This window comes from Dipodomys spectabilis, unplaced genomic scaffold (genome assembly GCF_019054845.1).
Source record: "Dipodomys spectabilis isolate Male_0828 unplaced genomic scaffold, ASM1905484v1 ptg000067l, whole genome shotgun sequence".
Taxonomy (NCBI): Eukaryota; Metazoa; Chordata; class Mammalia; order Rodentia; family Heteromyidae; genus Dipodomys; species Dipodomys spectabilis.
In genome coordinates, this window is record NW_024870744.1 from 2,218,420 (window position 1) to 2,239,396 (window position 20,977).

A 20,977-nucleotide genomic window follows, 5' to 3' on the forward strand; every position below is an offset into this window, starting at 1 on the left:
CGCAAACTCTGGTAAGTCCAGTTCACAATTGCTCTATGCCAACTCTGTTTCCTACAGGAGGCTACTACCTCTTCGTACACGTCCTTATAAGTTCGCGGTCTAAACAGCACTTTTTAGTGGCAATTGGATACAGAGCCTCCAGCCTGCCAATTACATAGGATTTCGGCCCGTAGCTGTGTGAATCCCCGCCTCCCGCCTGGTTCAGCCAATCGCCACCTTCCTTGGTTTGAATCAGCCCCCTGCTTGAGCGGAGATGGCCCCGCCCTCCCCATTGAACAGGGTAGGCCTTGGACAGGCCCCGCCCCCCAGAGAGGGCTTCGTTCTGACTCGTGACTGGTCGGCTGCCGGCCTGGAGGAGTGGCCAGTGAGGCGGCGCGCGGGGGGGCGGAGTTCCCGGAAGTGGCCCCTCCCGCCAGCTTGCCGGCTTCTCGGAGCCCGCGCTAGCAGTCGTAGAGAACCCGGCGTGTTTCCACGCAGTCCCCGCCGGCCCCCGCCCCCGTCCCGCGCCCGGCGCCCCTGTCTCGCGCCCGATGGTGAGCAGTGTGTTGTGCCGCTGCGTGGCCTCCCCGCCGCCGGACGCCACCGCCGCCGCCGCCTCGTCGCCCGCCTCGTCGCCGGCGTCCATAGGGGACCCGTGCGGCGGCGCCGTCTGCGGGGGCCCGGATCACCGGCTGCGCCTGTGGAGCCTCTTCCAGACGCTCGACGTCAACCGCGACGGCGGCTTGTGTGTCAACGACCTGGCCGTGGGGTTGCGGCGCCTGGGACTGCACCGCACCGAGGTCGAGCTCCGGGTAAGCAGCGCGCGGCATCCGCGCGGGCGGGGAGGGAGACGGGGGGACGGGCCCCGGCTGCCGGGGAACAGGTCCCGATGGCCTGGCCGATTGATCGATCGAGCTGGCAGGCACTCAGAGCTCGGCAGGTCTGGGTGGACGGCCCCTGAGGCTGGGCTGGACCCCTGGTGTTCACGGAGAGTGACCTCGGATGACAGATGGCCACCTGGTATATACCTCGTTGAAAGTGGGGCTTCTTAGTGGATGCTTTGGCCGGGGAGAGAATGGTCGTGGGTACAGATGGACACCCCCTCGGGCCTGTCCATGGGCGAAAAGCCTCTTTCTGCTTGAGCTTTCTCCCAGGAAGGCCAAGTCTCAGGAGGGTAACCTCAAGGCCAGGCTTGATACCCAATCCCCTAGTCAGGTTCATCTGCCCATCTTCAGCAGCACCTCTCCTCCTCCCCCCCCCTCCTTTTTCTTTCCTCTTGTTTCCATGCCACCCTGGGTCCTGATCTGGTTCCTCTCAGAAGCATGTGGGTGTTGGGGGAAAAAAAAAATAGGAACTGGTGTTTCAGGCAGATTTGTGTGGATGTGGGTGGTGAGGACTGACAGGTCTCATGGCTTAGGCCCAGCCCTGAGGCTTATCCAAAACTTGGAGTCGTGATCTCTTGCAAGGTTAGAGTGTAGATGGAGTGGAAGAATCTGGGGTAAGGGAGATAGTTGTTCTCTTGTGCGTGTGGGTATGGGTCTGGGTCTGGGCACAGGTATTGGGGCTTGAACTAGGCTTGGACACTGTTCTTAGTTTTATTTATTGTTTTTGCTCAAGGCTAGCTTTCTATCACTTGAGTCATAGCTCCTCATAGCTCCACTTCAGGTTTATTGTTGTTTAATTGGAGATAAGTCTAAAGGGCTTTCCTGCCTTGATTGGCTTTGAATTGTGATCCTCAGATCTCAGCCAACTGAGTAGTTAGAATTACTGGATGGAGCCAGGCTCCTTTGGTTTGTTGTTCTTGTCCTGGAATGGTCATTTGATCAACTTGGGAGGGAATGAAGTCAGACAAATTACCACCTTTGGGCCTGCCAGAAAAAGAAGTGCTGTCCTTTTGTAAGAAGCTAGGAACAATGTCTTCCCCCCCCCCCCCCCTTCTGTCTCTCATGGTGTTTTGTTTTTTACTTCATGCTTGTTGCTGCCCTTTCTCAAGTATTTTGTTTGTTATCCTGATTTACAAACTGGAGTTAGACTACTGACTACTTTTACCTAGCAATCTGTTTCTTTGCAAAGTTAGTTTGGCTCATTTGTGCATGCAACAGTGAATCTCAAAGCCAAGTATGAAGAAAATCTGACAAGGTGCCAGTGAATTTGACTAACATTTTACAAATTCATTGGTCAGGTCAGCATACGTACTGTTATGTCCAAAATAATCTTGGATCTGCATCTAAGGTATTTAACCTACTTAGGATCAGTCTTGAAAGACCAAGGATGACATTGTGCAACACACAATCACTGTGTTAAATCCAAGAGGTTTTTTGCTTTTTTTTTTTATATTTTTGGTTACGGGGTTTGAACTGTGGGCCTGGGCACTGTCCCTCAGCTCTTCAGCTCAAGGCGAGCGCTCTACCACTGGAGCCATAGCATCAATTACTATTTGCTGGTGGTTTATTGGAGATGGACTTTCCTGCCCAGTCTGGCTTTGAACTGGGATCCTCAGATCTCAGCCCTCTGAGTAGCTAGGATTACAGGTGTGAGCCACTGACACTCAGCTCAGTCCAAGAGGCTTAAGCCAAGATCCCCACTCCCTTATTCCTAGAGACAAGTAAAAGTATAATTCTAGCCCACACCTGTAATCCTAGCTACTCAGGAGGCTGACGTCTGAGGATTGCAGTTCAAAGCCAATCTAGGCAGAAAAGTCTAGTGTATCTTTTATCTCCAATTAACTACCAAAAAACCAGAAGTGGATGTGTGCCTCAGAGGTGGAGCTTCAGTGGAAAGAGCTAAGGGAGGATCCTGATCGCGAGTTCAAACCTCAGTAATGGCATACACACACAAAAACACTAAAAGTCCTACATGTATTATAATATGACTTTTAGGTAGCATCTTGCTGTGTAGCCCTGGCCATCCTTGAATTTAGAATACTGTAGTTTCAACCTTAGTCCTGATTCCTAGTTCTAGGATCACAGATGTGAGCTTAAAAAAATAAAATAACCCATTGCCAGGCTCTGGTGGCTCATGCCTGTAATCCTAGCTACTCAAGAGGCTGAGATCTGAGGATCGCGGTTCAAAGCCAGCCCGGGCAGGAGAGACCGTGAGACTCCTATCTCCAATAAACCACCAGAAAACCGGAAGTGGTGCTGTATCTCAAGTGGTAGAGCACTCGCCTTGAGCTGAAGAGCTGAGGGACAGCGCCCAGGCCCAGAGTTCAAGCCCCACGGCCGACAAAAAAAAAAAAAATAATAACCCAATGAGTCATGGGCTGGGAAGGTGGCTTAAAGGTAGAGTGCTTGCTTAGCATGTATGAAGCCCTGGGTTCAATTCCTCAGTACCACATAAACAGAAAAGACTGGAAGAGGCACTGTGGCTCTAGTGGTAGAACGCTAGCCTTGAGCAAAAAGAAGCTCAGGGACAGTGCCCAGGCTCTGAGTTCAAACCCCAGAACTGGCCAAAAAAAAAAAAAAATCAGTTTTACCCAGAATAGTATTGTAAGTTGGAGATTTTCCCATAGATATCTAATGAATAAATCAATTGAAAATATAGGATAAATTCAAGGATCTGTGTTTTAGGGTTCAGGGAGGCCTGAGCCCAGCTGAATCTTTTTACTCCTCTAAGCGACCTGTTTACTTGGAATACTCCTCAGGCACGTTGAAGACATCTGTCTCCATGAGTGAATTCAAGGTTTACACCAAGTTTGGGCCTCAACAAGAGTCAGGATGTTCTAGAAATTCATGGCACATCTGATATTGATTCTGATCTTTTGTTGTTGTTGTTGCAGTGAATTTGCCTAAGGGCAAACAAGGAGAAAGTAATCATTCTTCCAGACCTAAAAGAAAACCTTTTTGACTTACCAAAAGGAGCCTCATCCTTTGAAGCCACTTTGGCTTCAAAATCCTTGGCTCTGTGACTGTCCTAAATTCTATGATATGAAACAATTTTGTGTGTGTGTGTGTGTGTGTGTGTGTGTGTGTGTGCGCGCGCGCGCGCCTCTGTGTGCCTGTGTGTGTGCGCGCTGTTCCTGGGGCTTGAATTCAGGGCCTGAGCACTATCCCTTAGCTTTTTCCCTCAAGGCTGGCACTCTTACCACTTAGGCCCCAGCTCCACTTCCTGAAACAGTTCTTTCTTCCTTTGAGGGATGGGTCTAATATGAACTCTATTTCTACCTCTCTTTGAGCTTTTGAGCAAGTTAAATTGTTATACAGCTTTGAAAAGATTAGAAATGACTCATTAGTTTATTACCTTCAAAGGAGCACAATTTACAACTGTAGAGAATGCTTTCAGAAAGAAAAATCTACCCTAGCATTGGGGGTTGTTCTTTGTAATCCTCTCATGGGAGGCAGGCTTGGGAGCTTTAAAGAGTTTGAATCCAGCCTCAAACATGTGTAGCAAGTTCAAGGCCAGCTTGTGCAGCTAGACCCCGCCCCCTTTGTGTTTTGCAAATATAAATACCTAGCCACCAGGAAGACAGCCCAATCTTATGCACGCACATACCACTTCCTGTTGAGCTATCATTAGTATTAGCTTGCTATAGTTGTGCAGAACTGGCAGGAACTGAAAGAGAACTTAGGGGCCTATTGGTTAAAAATGGGTGTCTGCCCAAGAATAGACATTGCAAAAACATATAACATGTTGGAAGCTGCATCCTGTGACCTCTATGAAACCATCTGAGATGTAGGTTTGCGCAGGAGTCAGCGACTGAGTGTTTGTTGGTGGGTGAGCCCAGACCGTGTGACTCCATAGCCTCTTGTTAGCTTAGAGCAGCCTGGGGTCAAGTTTTCTTTTAAAAAAATAAACCAGCAGGTTTTGCCATCTGCTTTTGTTTTAGAACAGATCTGGGAAGAGGGGGAAAAAATACTTAAAATGGAAATGGGCAGAGAACCTGGGCAGCTAGCCAAGGAAGATTTTTTTTTTCTTTTTTTGCTCTTTCTTGCCTCCTTCTGCCACCCCCCCACACACACACACACTGGGAACTGAACTCAAAGCCTCCTACAAGTGCTCTGACACTTGAGCTACACCCCAGTCCTTTTTGCTTCTAGTTTTTAGTTTTTGTTTTTCTTTCAGACAAGAGTTATATGCTACATGGGATTATAGGCATAAGCCATCAGGAGCTGCTGGGAAATGTTCTTTGTAAAAGCCCATGAGAGCAAGAAGCCTGTCCTGGGACAAAAGATGGGAAAGGTTTCTTAAAGAAAAAAAAGATGATGACAACTGTAATGATTTTGGGAGATGAGACTCAGCCGGAGGTAATTATAGCATGGACTATTTCAGGTATTTTCATGTGACCAAACAAAATCTTTGTCTTAAAACAAATTTAAAACATAGGTTAGAACTCGAGTAGCCAATTAGAGGAAGAAAGCAAGCTGTGTTACCTGTAAACACTTTTCTGTCTAGCTGAGGCTTGTGGGCTCAGCTGGTGTCTAGTTGGAGCTCTACGATAAGATCGTAAGATGATTTTATACTGTTTTATTTATTTTTATTGTGAAAGTACTGTACAGAGGGGTTACAATTACATGGGCAAGGTAATGAGTACATTTCTTTTTTTTTTTTATGAGTACATTTCTTATCAAGCATTGTTGCCTCCTCCTTTGTTTCCCCTTCCCATCCCTTCCCATTTCCCCCCCCCACACACACCTTTTATACTGTTTTATAAGGGACAAAACAGTCATTCAGAAGGATAGTGATACTGCAAATAGGGGTGCATGTTTATAGTCCCAGCTGTTTTAGGGGGTTTGAGGCAGGAGGATCACTTGAGTTCAATACCAGCTTGGGCTTTCTCAAAAGAAAAAAATGAAATAACCTCAAAATCACTTCAGAGCCAGACACTGGTGGCTAATACTTGTAATTCTAGCTACCCAGGAGGCTGAGGATCCCAGTTCAAAGCTAGACCACATGGACAAATCCTTGAGACTCTTGTCTCCAATTAACCACCAAAAAGCTGGAATTAGAGGTGTGGCTCAAGTGATAGAACACCAACCTTGAGCTGAAAAAGCCAAGTGAAAGCCCAAAGCTTTGAGTTCAAGCCTTAGGACTAAGCACTCTACAAAGAATAGTCATTTGGGAATTAGAGAACAAGACCAGAATAGGGACTAGAACTGATGGCATCTCCTCTAATTTTTAGTCTAAGAATCATTTCTGAGGGATGTAAAAAGGAAGCTAGGCAGGTACTCTACCATAGAGCTTGAACTCAGGGCTTGAATGCTGTCCCTAAGCTTCTTTTGCTCAAGGCTAGCGCTCTACCACTTGAGCCACAGCGCCACTTCCAGCTTTTTCTGTGTATGTGGTACTGAGGAATCGAACCTAGGGCTTCATGCATGCTAGGCAAGTACACTACCACTGAGCCACCTTCTCAGCCTCACGTTTTGTTTATGAATTACAGATTTCAAGATTCTCCAGCCTTTCACTTCCCCTAGCAAGAAATGAGAAACCTACCCTGCCCTTTTTCTTTTTGTCCTTGACCTGAGCAGTACTCACATGAGGCAATCCCTGTGGACTTGAAATGTTTGGATGGAAGATCATTAATGTCCAGTTGGCATTGTTTAACCAGACAGGCAGAGTAGATAAGATGGTCCATAGAAGGATCAATCATAGAAGGGGGGGTGAGCATCAAGTGCAATAAAACAATGGCCTATTAGGAAAAGTACCACTATTTGCACACTGGATTGAGCTAATTTATTAACTTGATCTTATGGTGTTGATCCCTGGCTCAAAGTCATGATCAGTGGAGCCAACTATAAGATAATATTTTTTTATTTTGTGCAAGTACTGGATTTTGAGCTCAGGACTTCATGCTTTGGTTTGGATTTCTCTGCTAGCACTCTACCACTTGAGCCACAGCATCACTTCCAGATTTTTGCTGGCTAATTGGAGATAACAGTCTCACAGACTTTTCCTGCCTGGGGTGGCTTCAAACTGGGACCCTCAGATCTTAGCCTCTTGAGTAGCTAGGATTACAGATGTAAGCCACGAGTACCAGGCTCCAAGACAATTTTTTAAATGAGTTCATATTTAAAGGCCTGCTTATAATCCTATACTTGGGAAACTGAGATATGAGGAGTGCCAATTCGAAGCCAGCCTGGCTACACAGCAAGACCCTGTCTCCAAAAGGAAAAAAAAAAAAATGAGTTGAAGTTGTGGGCAGTGGCTTACACATGTAATCCCTAGTTACTCAGGAGGCAGTGAGCAGGGTCAAGATTCCAAGGCTCACTTGAGGAGAAGAAAATAAAAAGTTTTAGGGATCTCATCTCAGCCAACTTAAAAAAAAAAGAAAAGTTGAGCATGGTTAAATACGAAATACATCTGTTGTCCTAGCTGGGAGGGAAAAATGAATAATAGGATCCTAGTTCAGGCAGGCCCAGGCAAAAAAGTGAGAAAATATAACAACAAAAGCAAAAAAAGGGCTGGATGTGTGGCTCACTTGGTAGAACATCTGCCTAGCAGTACAAGGCCCTGCATTGAAACTAATACCACCAATAACACAAAAGAAATAAAAAAAAATAGTCAGATACCCTGGTTCCTCAGATGGAAAAATAGGAATGTACCAGAGTCATGTGATCTAGAGCTTCAGTCTTATTAAGGCCTTTCATGTTCAGAGAGTGGATAGTTGAAGTCTCACAGAAACCACAGAGGAATGAAGCAAGCCAATATTTTGCTGATACTAATTTCTAGTCCAGCTATATACAGCTGTGGGATGAAATCAACCCACAAAACTGTATTAATACTAGTCTCATTACACTAGGTCTTCACAGACTATTTTAAACTATTTCCTCAAGATAGAACCAGATTGCCAGGTGCTGGTGCCTCATGCCTATAATCCTGGCAACACACGAGGCTGAGATCTGAGGATCCTGATTCCAAGACAACCTGGGGGTAGGGGGAGTCTTTAAGACTCATCTCCAGGGCTGGGAAGGTGGCTCAGTGGTAGAGCGCTTGCCTTGCAATGCATGAGGCCCTGGGTTCGATTCCCCAGCACCACATAAGCAAAAAGAAAAAAGCCGGAAGTGGTGCTGTGGTTCAAGTGGTAGAGAGCTAGCCTTGAGCTGAAGAGTTGAGGGACAGCACCCAGGCCCAGAGTTCAGGCCCCACAACCAGACCCCCCAAAAAAAAGACTCATCTCCAATTAACCATCAAGAACACAAAAGTGGTGCTGTAGCCCAAGTGGTAGAGCACCAGACTTGAGCAGAAACTAAGGGACAGTGCCCAGACCCTGAGTTTTTAAGCTCTAGTATCAGGACAAAAAAAAAAAAACAACCAGGGGATTAACCACCAGTCATCTGATCACTGGCCAGCCTCCCATCCAGTGTGGGAGCCTTCCCTGAAAGATAACATTCTTCAGAGGTGGTGCTCCAGTACATTCCACATGGATATAACCTGGGTCCTGCTAGTTCTTTGTTCTCTGAACGCGGTCTTCTTATACCTGCTGCTTATGAACAGAGGGTCAACAAAAAATTATTTAGAGCCCTTTAAGAATATTTAAAACCTGCTGTCGTATCTTCCTATCATCTCCACTACTGCTAAAACAGGTGTTTATCACCTCAGGTGATAAACCAGGTATAACTTTTATGGCTTCCTGATCCAGGCAGTGTACTCTTGGAGTTGGTCATACAGACTTTGCTGGGATTGTTAACCATGGGAGACTGGGCCTGGGCAGGGAGGAGGTGTCTGGAGAGATATGAAATGTAATAATGTGACAAGGAAGGGCCATGGCGCTTCTGAGATGATGAAAATGTCTTCAGGTTGATCATGGCGATGGTGATACCAAGGCTGAATGTGCTTTCTTTTATTATATTAATTCTTTTTTCTATGCTGATACTGAGAAAGTGAAGGCAGGAGGATTTTTGAGTTTAAGGCCAGTCTAGGCTATGTAGCAAGTTCTAACTAAGCCAACCTAGGCTATACAGTGAGACCCTGTCATAAAACATTTTTAAGTTTATTTTCAGTTTGACATGGGCATGTCTGTGCATAATCCATCTTAGCCTTTTAGGGCCCCTGATGGTCCTCAGGAAGCAGTGACTCAAAGCATGCAAACCTTGTTCCAAAATACAGAATAGAAGACCCAACACAGCACCTAAAAAGATGTCTTTTTTTTTTTTTTTGGTCATGGGGCCTGAACTCTGGGCCTGGGCGCTGTCCCTCAGCTCTTCAGCTCAAGGAGAGCGCTCTACCACTGGAGCCACAGCGCCACTTCCAGCTTTCTGGTGATTTATTGGAGATAAGAGTCTCATGGACTTTCCTGCCCCGGATGGCTTTGAACTGCAATCCTCAGATCTCAGCCTCCTGAGTAGCTAGGATTACAGATGTGAGCTACTGGCACCTGGCTAAAAGATGTCATCTTAAAGATGTATTAGCCTTTAAAGCAAATGAACAGCAAACATAGGCCACAAAGAGCTTGTCTGCAGCCTATATATTCATGGCTGGCTTTCCAGGAAGCAGGAAGTGTGTCAGAGCTCATCTCAGTGGGGAAGCGGGGTAGCACTGTCCCTGTTCCTGCTGCCTACACACACACACACACACACACACACACACACACACACACACACACACACACACACACACACACACACACACACACACACACACACACACACACACACACACACACACACACACACACACAGAGCGGGGTAGCACTGTCCCTGTTCCTGCTGCCTACACACGCACACGCACACACACCCCTACCCATGGCCCCTCTACACACACACACCATATCTGTCTGTGTGAGAAAATTCTAAACATATTAAAATACCAGCCAAGTGTTTATCTACTGAGCTACCTCAGCCTAAGAGGTCAACAAGATGCAGAGCAAACTTAAACTCTCATCTGTGACACTAATCTGTTGGTTAGAAATGGCTACCATGGCCGGGCGCTGGTGGCTCACGCCTGTAATCCTAGCTACTCAGGAGGCTGAGATCTGAGGATCTCGGTTTAAAGCCAGCCCGGGCAGGAGAGACCGTGAGACTCCTATCTCCAATAAACCACCAGAAAACCGGAAGTGGCGCTGTAGCTCAAGTGGTAGAGCGCTTGCCTTGAGCTGAAGAGCTGAGGGACAGCGCCCACGCCCAGAGTTCAAGCCCCACGACCGACCAAAAAAAAGAAAAAAGAAATGGCTACCATGTCCACCGTAACCAGCCTATCAGTCTTTCGTTCATCCCTACATGCCCAGTCTTTTCTGATGGTTTTTGCTTATTTATTCCTTCACTTATTTATGAAATATTACCAGAGTTTGAAATTAGAGCTTCACCCATGCTAGGCAGGTGTTGTATTGCTGAGCTATGACTCCAGCCCAAGTTTTATATAGATAAATGTGTGTGTTAATACTAGGACTTGAACTCTCCAAGACCTCTTGCTTGGCCTTTTCTGCTCAAAGGGTAGTGCTCTACCATTTGAGCCACAATGCCACTTCCAGTTTTCTGGTGTTTTATTGGAGATAAGAGTCTCACAGGCTGGGTGTCAGTGGCTCAGTCCTGTAATCCTAGCTACTGAGGAGGCTGAGATCTGAGGATCACGGTTCAAAGCCAACCCAGGCAAGAAAGTCTGTGAGACTCTTATCTCCAATAAAACCACCAGAAAACTGGAAGTGGTGCTGTGGCTCAAGTGGTAAAGTGCTAGCCTTGAGCTGAAGAGCTTAGGGCCCAGAGTTCCAAGCCCCACAACCAACCCCCCCCCCCAAAAAAAAAAAAAAAGAGAGACAGTCTCATGGACTTTCCTGCCCAAGCTAGCTTTGAACCCGTGATCCTCAGATCTCAGCCTCTTGAGTAGCTAGGATTACAGGTGTGAGCCTCTAGCACCTAGCCGAATACATTTCTTTTTTAGATAATATCATCCCTTCCTTCACACTCTTCCAGTTTTTCCCTTCTATCCTCGCCCTTGAGTTGTATAGTTCATTTTTAACATAGTGTCTACCAGTACCACTGCTGCATTTGTTCACCCTTTGTCCCTCCATATTTCTGTGCACCTTCTTACCCTGCTTCAAGACAGATAATTGAAAAAAAAACAAGACAAAAAGAAAAAAAAAACCTTCCTGTTTCCATTTCCTGGAGTTCATTTTGATAAATGTTATTTTATGTGATCACAAAGGCCTTACATTTTATGTTCTTCCCCTAAAAGTATCCTCTTCTAGTTTCACTGTTCGAGTGCCTAGAGTCCTGTATAATATATCATGTCCCATGTACTTTAGATCTAGCTTCCACATATAAGAGAAAACATGTACCATTGTTCTCTTTGAGCTGGGCTTACCTCACTTCACATGGTTTATTCTAGGTCTGTCTGTTTTCCTGCAAATGACATAATTTCTAATGACTGTGAAATTCCATTGTGTATAAGTTCCACATTTTTTTTGATCTGCTCATCTATTGTAGAACATCTGGGTGTCCAGCTAATTTTAGTTTTCTTTTATCTTTAAGTTGTACAAAGGAGTTTCAACTCAGCATGTCATCAACTTATTTATTTTTTGAGATAATGTCTTGTTTTGTAGCCCAGATTGGCCTCCAACTCTCCATTCTCCTGCCTCTTCCTCCCAAGTGCTAGGATTACAGGTATATGTCACCACACTCAGCTAGTAAATGCCTTAAGATTGTGTTTGAGCCCAGAGGATGCTAGGACTCAAACCCCTTGGCTCTGTCTCCACATTTTGCACACCAGAGGTTGACTTGCCCAGAGTCCTACAAAGGCACCATAGGGGAACTTCTAGCACTTCAGATGCATTGAGACACTGGTGACGTTTTTCACTTTTCATTCACATTAGATTCATGTTCTTGGGCTGGGAAGGTGGCTCAGTGGTAGAGTGCTTGCCTTGCATGCATGAGGTCCTGGGTTCGATTCCTCAGCACCACATAAGCAGAAAAAGCCAGTAGTGGAGCTGTGGCTCAAGTGGTGAGCGCTAGCCTTGAGCTGAAGAGCTGAGGGACAGCACCCAGGCCCAGAGTTCAGGCCCCACAACTGACAAAAAAAAAAAAAAAAAAAGATTGATGTTCTTTTGTTGCCTATAGCCTCTCCCTCTCTAACCTGTAGAAGAAGGAAAGATAACATCAGGGAGGCATAGTTAATTATGTAAGTTAAATTTCTTTTCTGAATTGTATCTAAGAGCTAGTTTGCTTTCAGTCAGTAATTCTTAGAATTCTCACAAAAGCTGTAGTGCTCTGAGAAACTGTGATACCTGTCTGTTAAAGGCAGCTGCTGGGTGGGTTCCTCCTTTCTTTGGACCCTACAGTTTCATGCAATGGAGAGCATAATTCAGCTAATCTCCCCCCCCCCCCCTTTTTTTTTTTTTGGCTAGTCCTGGAGCTTGAATTTAGGGCCTGAGCACTGTCCTTAAGTTTCTTTTGTTCAAAACTAACACTCTACCACTTGAGCCACAGTGCCACTTCCAGCTTTTTCTGTTTTGTAGTACTGAAGAATCGAACCAAGGCTTCCTGCATGCTAGGCACTCTACCACTAAGCTACATTCCCAGACCCAGTCTCCTTTTTTTTTTTTTTTCTGTTGGTTGTGGGGCTTAAACTCTGGGCCTGGGCGCTGTCCCTCAGCTCTTCAGCTCAAGGCTAGCTCTACCACTTGAGCCACAGCACCACTTCCAGTTTTCTGGTGGAGATAAAAATCTCATGGACTTTCCTGCCTGGACTGGCTTTGAACCGTGATCCTCAGATCTAAGCCTCCTGAGTAAGATTACAGGCGTGAGCCACAGGTGCCTGGCTCCCAATCTCGCTTTTGTTTTTAGAGGTGGGGGTCTCTGGAATTCCTGGGATCAAGTTATCTTTCTGCCTCAGTTTTTAATCCTGAAGTCAGTGTTCAGACGCTGGAAAAGTTAAGTGTTACTTCTCCCCCCTCCTTTTCCCCTCCACCCCGCTTTTTTTTTTTTTTTTCTGGCTTTTTTAGTAGTTTATTGGGTAGAAGAGTCTACAGACTTTTCTGCCCAGGCTGGCTTTCAACCTCTATCCTTAGATCTCAGCCTCATGAGTAGCTAGGATTACAGGTGTGAACGACTGGTGCCCAGCTATAGTTTGCCTTTTTTAAGTAAAGGTACATTGACTCATTGATATTAGATTGCTTGAGTAGTTTTTGATCATTTTAACTGACTGCATATCCTCCCTCACCTCCTTACACTGGGCGCATAGCTAATCTGAAGGAGAATCACACTCTTGTAAGCGCAGAAGGAGAAAATATGCCATGTTTCTAAGCAGACTTCTGCTCCTGGAGAGCTTTGTCTTGTATCTCAAAGATATATGCCCATGGTCTATGCTTTTAATCCAAGCTATTTGAGAGGCTGAGTTTGGAAGGTTATCATTTCAAGGTCAGCCTGGTCAGGAAAGTCTGTCTTGGTAAGTTAGAGAGGTAGCCTAAAATAGTAAGATCAAGGTCGAGGAGCAAGCCCCAGCATGAAGTGAGACCCTACCTCAGAAATAACCAACCTATCAGAGGGCTGAGGTATGGCCAAGAAATAGAACACCTGACTAGCCAGTGGGAGATTCTGAATTCAGACTTCAGTACTGTACATTCAAGATGAAGTTCATTTTGTATAGTTCTAACATTCTTTTTTTTTTTTTTGGGTCCGGTCGTGGGGCCTGAACTCTGGCCTGGGCGCTGTCCCTCAGCTCTTCAGCTCAAGGCTAGTGCTCTACCACCTGAGCCACAGCACCACTTCCGGCTTTTTTCTTTTTGCTTATGTGGTGCTGAGGAATCGAACCCAGGGCCTCATGCATGCAAGGCAAGCGCTCTACCACTGAGCCATCTTCCCAGCCCAGTTCTAACATTCTTGAGCAGAAAAGGGTACTGGGTTGAACTCAGTGCCTGGAGCTTGCTAGGACAGTGCTTTACCACTTGAGCCATACCCTTTGCCCTTTAACGTTCTTAAAGAGAAGAGAAAAAGACATCTTTGTTAAAAGGCATTCACCTTGAACTTGGGGACTAGCTTTTCACCAGGCAGAAACCTTTTTTTTTTGCAAATTTTTTATTGTGATTAAGTGATTATATAATTTTACAACTTTCACAGTACTGTACGATAGTGATGCTTAAAGTCACAAAACCATTCTAACCTTCATGGGGCAAATTGTCTATCGTGGTCGATAAAGTTTATGAGTTCTATGAACTTTGACTATACAGTTATTTCTTCCACATTGGGTAATACGTGCATTCTTTTCTTTTTGCATAATGTCAGCTGTTCCGTCTTTCCCACTCATTCCCTCCCTCCCATCGCTGCCATTGAGTTGCTTGGTTCGTTTTGATCAATGTCCAGTGTAGCTGATGGGTCCCACTGTTGTATGTTTTCCCGTTTCTCTCTAGTAGGTAGAAGCCTTTTACGAGACTGTTTTATAGATTTCCCATTCTCTCCCATAGTTGCTAGAGTTTTTGCCTAAACCAGGCTTTCTTTGCATCTACTTCCTAACATGGTTGCAGATTAAGGGAGCTCATCTTTTTCAGTTCTGTGTTCAATCCTTAGCTTTGTCTATGCTCTGGGGCCAGTGCCTGGCTCCTCTCCATTCTTTAATTGAGGCATGAGTCTAGGGCAGGAGGAGTTTACTAGCCTTTCCCTACACTTTGAAACGAAACTCTGGCTCCTTAGTCAGTTGATTGATGTCTGTAGTCTGGTACTTAACCTGCTACAGCAGTGACTGAAATTGCTCATTGAAACCATATCTCAATTTATAAGAGATTCTTCGAACTCCTTTTACCACCCCCAAAGGCTTACAAAACAAAAAACAAAAAAAAACACTGTTTATCTCCTTGCACATTTTATGCAACTACCTTAAATACTTGTTTGTTAGTTTTGGTCAAAATTTAGAATTGCAAGCTTGACTCAGTTGATGGACAAGATTCTCCCTGGAACCTCGTGGGCCTACCCAGTCCTCATTATTAAATCAGCCTAGTCTTCTTTCCTTTTTCTTTCTTTTTTTTTTTTGTCGGTTGTAGGGGCTTGAACTCTGGGCCTGGGCGCTGTTCCTCAGCTCTTCAGCTCAAGGTGAGTGCTCTACTACTTGAGCCACAGCACCACTTCTGGTTTTCTAGTGGTTTATTAGAGATAAAAGTCTCATGGACTTTCCTGCCCCTGCTGGCTTTGAACCATGATCCTCAGATCTCAGCCTCCTGAGTAGCTAGGATTACAGGAGAGAGCCACCGGTGCTCAGCTTTTTTTTTTTTTTTTGGGGGGGGGGGGTGTCTTTTTTTGTCAGTTGTGGGGCTTGAACTCTGGGCCTGGGGGCTCTCCCTCAGCTCTTCAGCTCAAGGCGAGCGCTCTACCACTTGAGCCACAGCGCCACTTCCGGCTTTTTCTGTTTATGTGGTGCTGAGGAATCGAACCCAGGGTCTTATGCATGTGAGGCAAGTACTCTACCCCTGAGCCAGCTCCTCAGCCTAGCTTTTTATCAAAGTCTGACTTCGCCTTTCAGTTTAAAAGTGTTACTAGTCTTCTCTGTCAGTAGGTATCCTGAATGTTAATGATAGGTAACTGAACAGGTAGAAGATGATGGTGGCCCTGGATGTTGGTGAGGGAGCCAGGCACTCCCTCTGACCTCTGGCTTGTCCTGTGGGTGCCCTGGAGATTTTATTCCCCGGTGATTGGGATAAGTCATTTGGTTCCCACTGCAGATTCATTCCATTCAAACCTTTTTTCTCTGTAGATTCCTGGACTGGTGACATACTTACAATCTTTTAGGTCAGTTTTCTAGATTCTTAGGAGTAGGTTACTTTATTTTTACTTTTTTTAGCTAGTCCTAGGGCTTGAACTCAGGGCCTGGATGCTGTCCCTGAGCTTTGTTTGCTCAAGGCTAGCACTCTACTACTTGAACCACTTCCAGCTTTTTCTGTTTATGAGGTACTGGGGAATCGAAGCCAGGGTTTCATGCAGGCTAGGCAAGCACTCTACCACTAAGGCATACTCCCAGCCCAGGAGGGGATTACTTTTGCAGATGATTACCTCATCTTAAGCACAGTTCTGCTGATGTGTCTGAGCTACAGATATAGGAAGGTTCCACTTACCATCCTGCTCCTGGATGTGAGTGATCCCTTTACACCCAAGAAATGTCATTAGAGTTGTAGTATTATAGTGATTGACTTGTATCCAAAATAAATTAATGATCTACTAGATGCCACCAGCTTGGGCTATTCTGTAGAAAAAAGATAAGAAAAGAAAAAGATAATGTGCTGTAACAAGTTGAAAGTGTTTTGTAGTTCTTTTTTTTTTTTTTTTTCTTTTGGTCTGTTGTAGGGCTTGAACTCAAGGGGCCTGGGCACTGTCCCTGAGCCTTTTTGTGCTCAAGGCTAGTACTCTACTTCTTGTGCCACAACACTATTTTCATTTTTGTTGTTGTTGTTGGTCTTGGGGTTTGAACTCTGGGCCTGGGCACTGTCCCTGAGCTCTTCAGCTCAAGGCTAGCACTCTACTACTTGAGCCACAGCGCCACTTCCAGTTTTCTGGAGGTTTATTGGAGATAAGAGTCTCATGGACTTTCCTGCCCAGGCTGGCTTTGAACCGCAATCCTTAGATCTCAGCCTCCTGAGTAGCTAGGATTACAGGTGAGCCATGGGCTTGACAGTGTTTTAATATAAAAATACTGGCATGAAACACATTTCTGTACATTATGGTTTTAGGTGCTGGTCAAGGGAGATTTTAGAATAATTAAGGTATGGTTTCTTCCTTCTGCTTTGAGTTTAATTTGTTCTTTCCTGATTTCATAAGGTAGAAGCAGAAGTCACTGATCTTAGACCCTCCTTTTCTAGTCTAGTTATTTCCTTCTAAGGATTGCTTTGACCTCATCTCACACATCTCTGAAGATTGGACTTTAGACCACTCACTGTACTTTCCAATTTCCCTTTTAATTTCTTGCCACATGAATTACTTATAATCCTGCCAGTTTCCAAATTCTTGGGTATTTTCCAGGTATCATTTTGTCTTTGCTTTCTAATTCATTTTCAATATAGTTAAAGACCATCCTTTTGAGTTAAATCCATTGATTGGTGAGCCTTGTGTGTCTTAGTACTTAAGCCACACCTCCATTTATGGCTTTTTAGGGGGGGAGTTGATTAGAGAGATAAGAGTCTTAGGAATTTGTCTTCCTGGGATGGCTTCTAACTTCGAATTCTCAAGCCAGTCCTAGGGCTTGAACTCTGGGCCTGGTGCTGTCTCTGAGCCTCTCTGTGCTCAAGGCTAGCACTCTACCACACTTCTGGCTTTTTCTGAGTAGTTTATTGGAGATAAGAGTCTCACCAACTTTCCTGTCCTTGCCTGGCTTTGAACCAGGACCTTCAGATCTGAGCCACCTGAGTAACTAGGATTATAGGTGCCTGGCTTTTTTTTTTTTTTTCACTTTAAACATGTTTGTTTTTTTTAATTTATTATTAGTATATTTTAATCGTACAAAGAAATTTCATTGTAATATTTACATATATGCATATAATATAGTGTGTGTGTGTGTGCGTGCGCGCACACGCACGCGCTGGGCATTATCTTAGGATTTCTTCTCACTTTTTCCCACAAGGCTAGTACTCTAATACTTGAGTCATAGTTCCACTTTGGACTTTTTTGTGGTTAATTGGAGATGAGTTTCATGGACTTTCTTGCCTTGGATGGTTTTTAACCGGGGATCCTAAGATCTCAGCCTTCTGGGTAGCTAGGATTACAGGTGTGAGCCACCTGGATTTTACAGTTTTGTTTTGTTTTTTTTTTAATTTTGTCAATCATGGGGCCTAAACTCTGGGCCTGGGCACTGTCCCTCAGCTCAAGGCTAGCGCTCTACCACTTGAACCACAGTACTATTTCTGGCTTTTTCTGCTTCTGTGGTGCTGAGGAATCAAACCCAGGGCCTCATGCATGCAAGACAAGCATTCTACCACTGAGCCACCTTCCTAGCCTCATTGTGACATTTCTATGCTTGCAAATAATGCACTCATCAGTTCCATCCCCTGATCAATCTATTTTCTCCTTCTCTCTCCCCACATTTATTTATTTATTTATTTAGGCGATTGTGGGGCTTGAATTCCTTCACTCTTCAGCTAAGGCAAGGCAAGTGCTCTACTGCCTGAGCCACAGTGCTACTTCTGGTTTTCTGGTCTCAAGGACTTTACTGCCTGGACTGGCTTTGAACCTCGATCCTCATATCTCAGCCTGCTGAATAGCTAGGATTACAGGCATGAGCCACCAGGGCCTGGCCCTTCCCCTTCTTAAAATAATTTCAACAGGTTTCTTTGTGCTATTTTCATAACTTCATATAAGTGTATATAACTTGAAACTTATTCTCACCCTTCACCCTCCTGCTGATAGCTACTCTCAACAGTACCTCAATCACTTATCTTTTAGAGGTGTTTAAATCATGATAAAAAGTCATTTTTTATTTATCCATAGTAACTATACTAGTGTTTTCATTCCTTTGTAGGGATCTGAGTTTTTTGTTTGTTTGTTTTTCGTTGATTGTAGGCCTTGAATTCTGGGCCTGGGCACTGTCCCTGAGCTCTTCAGCTCAATGCAAGCACTCTACCACTTGAGCCACAGTGCCACTTCTGGTGTTCTGGTGGTTTATTGGAGATAAGACTTTCCTGCCTCTGGGAGTGGTGCTGCAGCTCAAGTGATAGAGTGCTTGCCTTGAGCTCAAGGACAGCACCTAGGTCCAGAGTTCAAGCCCCACAAAATACCCAACACCTCTGGGCTGGGAAGGTATCTCAGTGGTACAGCGTTTGTCTTGCATGCCTGAGGCCCTGGGTTCGATTCCCCAGCACCACATAAGCAAAAAGAAAAAAGCCGGAAGTGGCGCTGTGGCTCAAGTAGTAGAGCACTAGCCTTGAGCTGAAAAGCTGAGGGACAACGCCCAGGCCCAGAATTCAAGCCCCACAACCGGACCCAAAAAAAAAAAAAAAGTGAATCTCTCTTGGTGCTTACTGAATCACTAAGAGCTAATGTAACTTAATTGAGATCTCACAGCTTTGGTTAAGTGATGGCCAGGATCTGAACATGGAGTCTGACTTCAAAGACAATACATTTAGTTAATGTGCAAAATTGTTTCTAGATAAATTTATTCTGATCATCCAGCAACCCAGGCAACTGATGTAGAATCCTTGAGATTTTCATGACAGCTCTGTCTTGGCTATCTAGTTTTCTAGTCTTAGGTCTTCCCTTTAAATAAACCTTTCATTTATTTACAAGTTTATATGTATGCCTAGATCATGCTCATGATTCAGTTTCACAAGATAGATCACTCAGTGAAATCAAATCTCCCATCAGACTTTCTTTCCTGAAATCTCCAAATGCCTTCCCAGCCCAAACCCTCTTCAGCTACATAGATCTTTTCAGAGGTAGTCTTTATGATTAGAAATGGCCTTGCTGTTTTGCTACCCCATAATAGTATACATGCTGTGAGAGCCTCCTTGTGCTTTTAACCCTTGCCCAGGGATGCACCATAATCTAGGTACCTACTCCCTAAGAGTCTAAACAAGGCTCACCTTCTGTGTATATGCCAGCAGAAGGTCCATGTGTGCAAGTGTATCCACAGGATAAGTTCCTAAAAGCAGAAGTGCTGTGTCAAAGGGTTGGAGCTTTTGAAATGTTGGCAGCTGGAACTAAATTGCTCCTCAGAGAGGATATATGTGCTCTAATACTCTCCTCAACAGAGTTTACTAAACTTTTGTGTTGTATGTGTGTGCTTGTATCTTTAAAAGAACCTGGTGGCTCACATCCATAAATCTAGTTACTCAGGCTTAGATCTGAGAGGATCACAGTTCAAAGCCAGCTCAGATAGGAAAGCACAGGAAACTTATCTCCTATTAACCATTAAAAAGCCCACCCCGCCCCCCCTTCAAGAGTAGTCATGAACTGTGAGATCAAAGGGTCATTTTTTTTCGGAATGGACATAGTTGGTTTCTGCATCTGTCTGCTGGTACTAAGAAACAAATGACAAGGGTTAATCCTTTTTACATTTGCCTAGTGTAATCTACAGCAAATCTGTGCTTGCTTTGGGGCCCTATGAGTGGAAGTCCAGATCTGTGGTGTGATTCCTGCCCCCAGGCTCTTGGTCTCCTGGGAGACCCAGGAGAAGTAGCGGTGGTGTGGCTGCTGCTTTCTGCCACTAAGAACTGGAGAAGGAACAGGGCTAGTGTGGCTTAAATGGTTTAAAGACTCTGGGTCCTGTTAAATTTGGTGACCACCATCCTGGAATCCACCTGGCTGAGAGTAGAAAGTTACTACACCCGTGAGCCAGTGGATTCAGCACTCAACCTGAGCTGGAGCTTGTATCTGCACCTCCCTGCAGACTTGGGGTGCAGGAGGCAGTCTGCCGCCTGTGATTGGAGGGATAATGAACTCGGTAGTGTCGGCAGAGGTGATTGGCCGGGAGCTGCTGCAGTGAGAATGCAGCCTGGATGCTCGGGTCCTGGGCTTGGGTGAGGAACCGGGTGCTGAATGCCGGGGAGCTGGCAAGTTGCTTCAGCCTCCAGGAGAGGTCTGTTTTGGATATCACTTTTTCCTCTTGTTTTTTTTTTAAAAGCCAAACCTTTGATCACCGGCCACCTGCAGAAGGGCTTGTATTGGAGAAGCCCAGCTGCTCTCCTTGTCAGTCAGAAGCCCAGAGGCATCCTGTCCTCATCCTCGTAGTGAACTCCTCAGGCCAGGAACGACTGCAGTGCTAGTGAGCGAATTTGCAAAAGCAGGAAGCAGTCTGTGCATGCGGAGCTTCCAGCCTGAGACCCCCCACGCCAGCCTTCCAGGCAGCTGTTAGCCAGAGACCCTTGGTATTGTGGTCACGTCCCTCTGAAGTGAACAGCCACCACCCGTGGCATTTGGAAGAAACCAGCATGTCGCAGATGCTGGGGCATTTTCTGTCCAGCATTTTCCCGAAGGCTGGCTGCCAAGGCTCCAGAGAGGACACCAATCATGAAGGCAGAGGCACCCAAACTCCTGCTCGGGGAGACCAGACGACAAGCTTTTTGGGCAAACAGAACGGAAGGGCTGAGGCCACGGAAAAGAGACCCACCATTTTGCTGGTGGTTGGACCTGCAGAGCAATTTCCTAAGGTAATGATGGCATTC

General features: G+C 45.4%; 1 protein-coding gene across 2 annotated transcripts in view; it reads left to right on the plus strand.

The window, feature by feature from the left end:
- Positions 1-472: 472 nt before the first annotated feature.
- The window catches only part of Slc25a25 (solute carrier family 25 member 25), a 40,426-nt gene continuing 19,921 nt past the window's right edge, over positions 473-20,977 (plus strand). Inside the window, exons 1-2 of one of the 2 annotated variants that reach the window (XM_042681102.1) lie at positions 728-791; positions 20,437-20,962. In XM_042681102.1, coding sequence (XP_042537036.1) covers positions 20,744-20,962 — 219 coding nt within the window. In that variant the 5' untranslated portion in view covers positions 728-791; positions 20,437-20,743. Of the gene's footprint in view, positions 792-20,436; positions 20,963-20,977 lie in introns of both variants that reach the window. The other variant, XM_042681101.1, reaches the window with a different exon arrangement.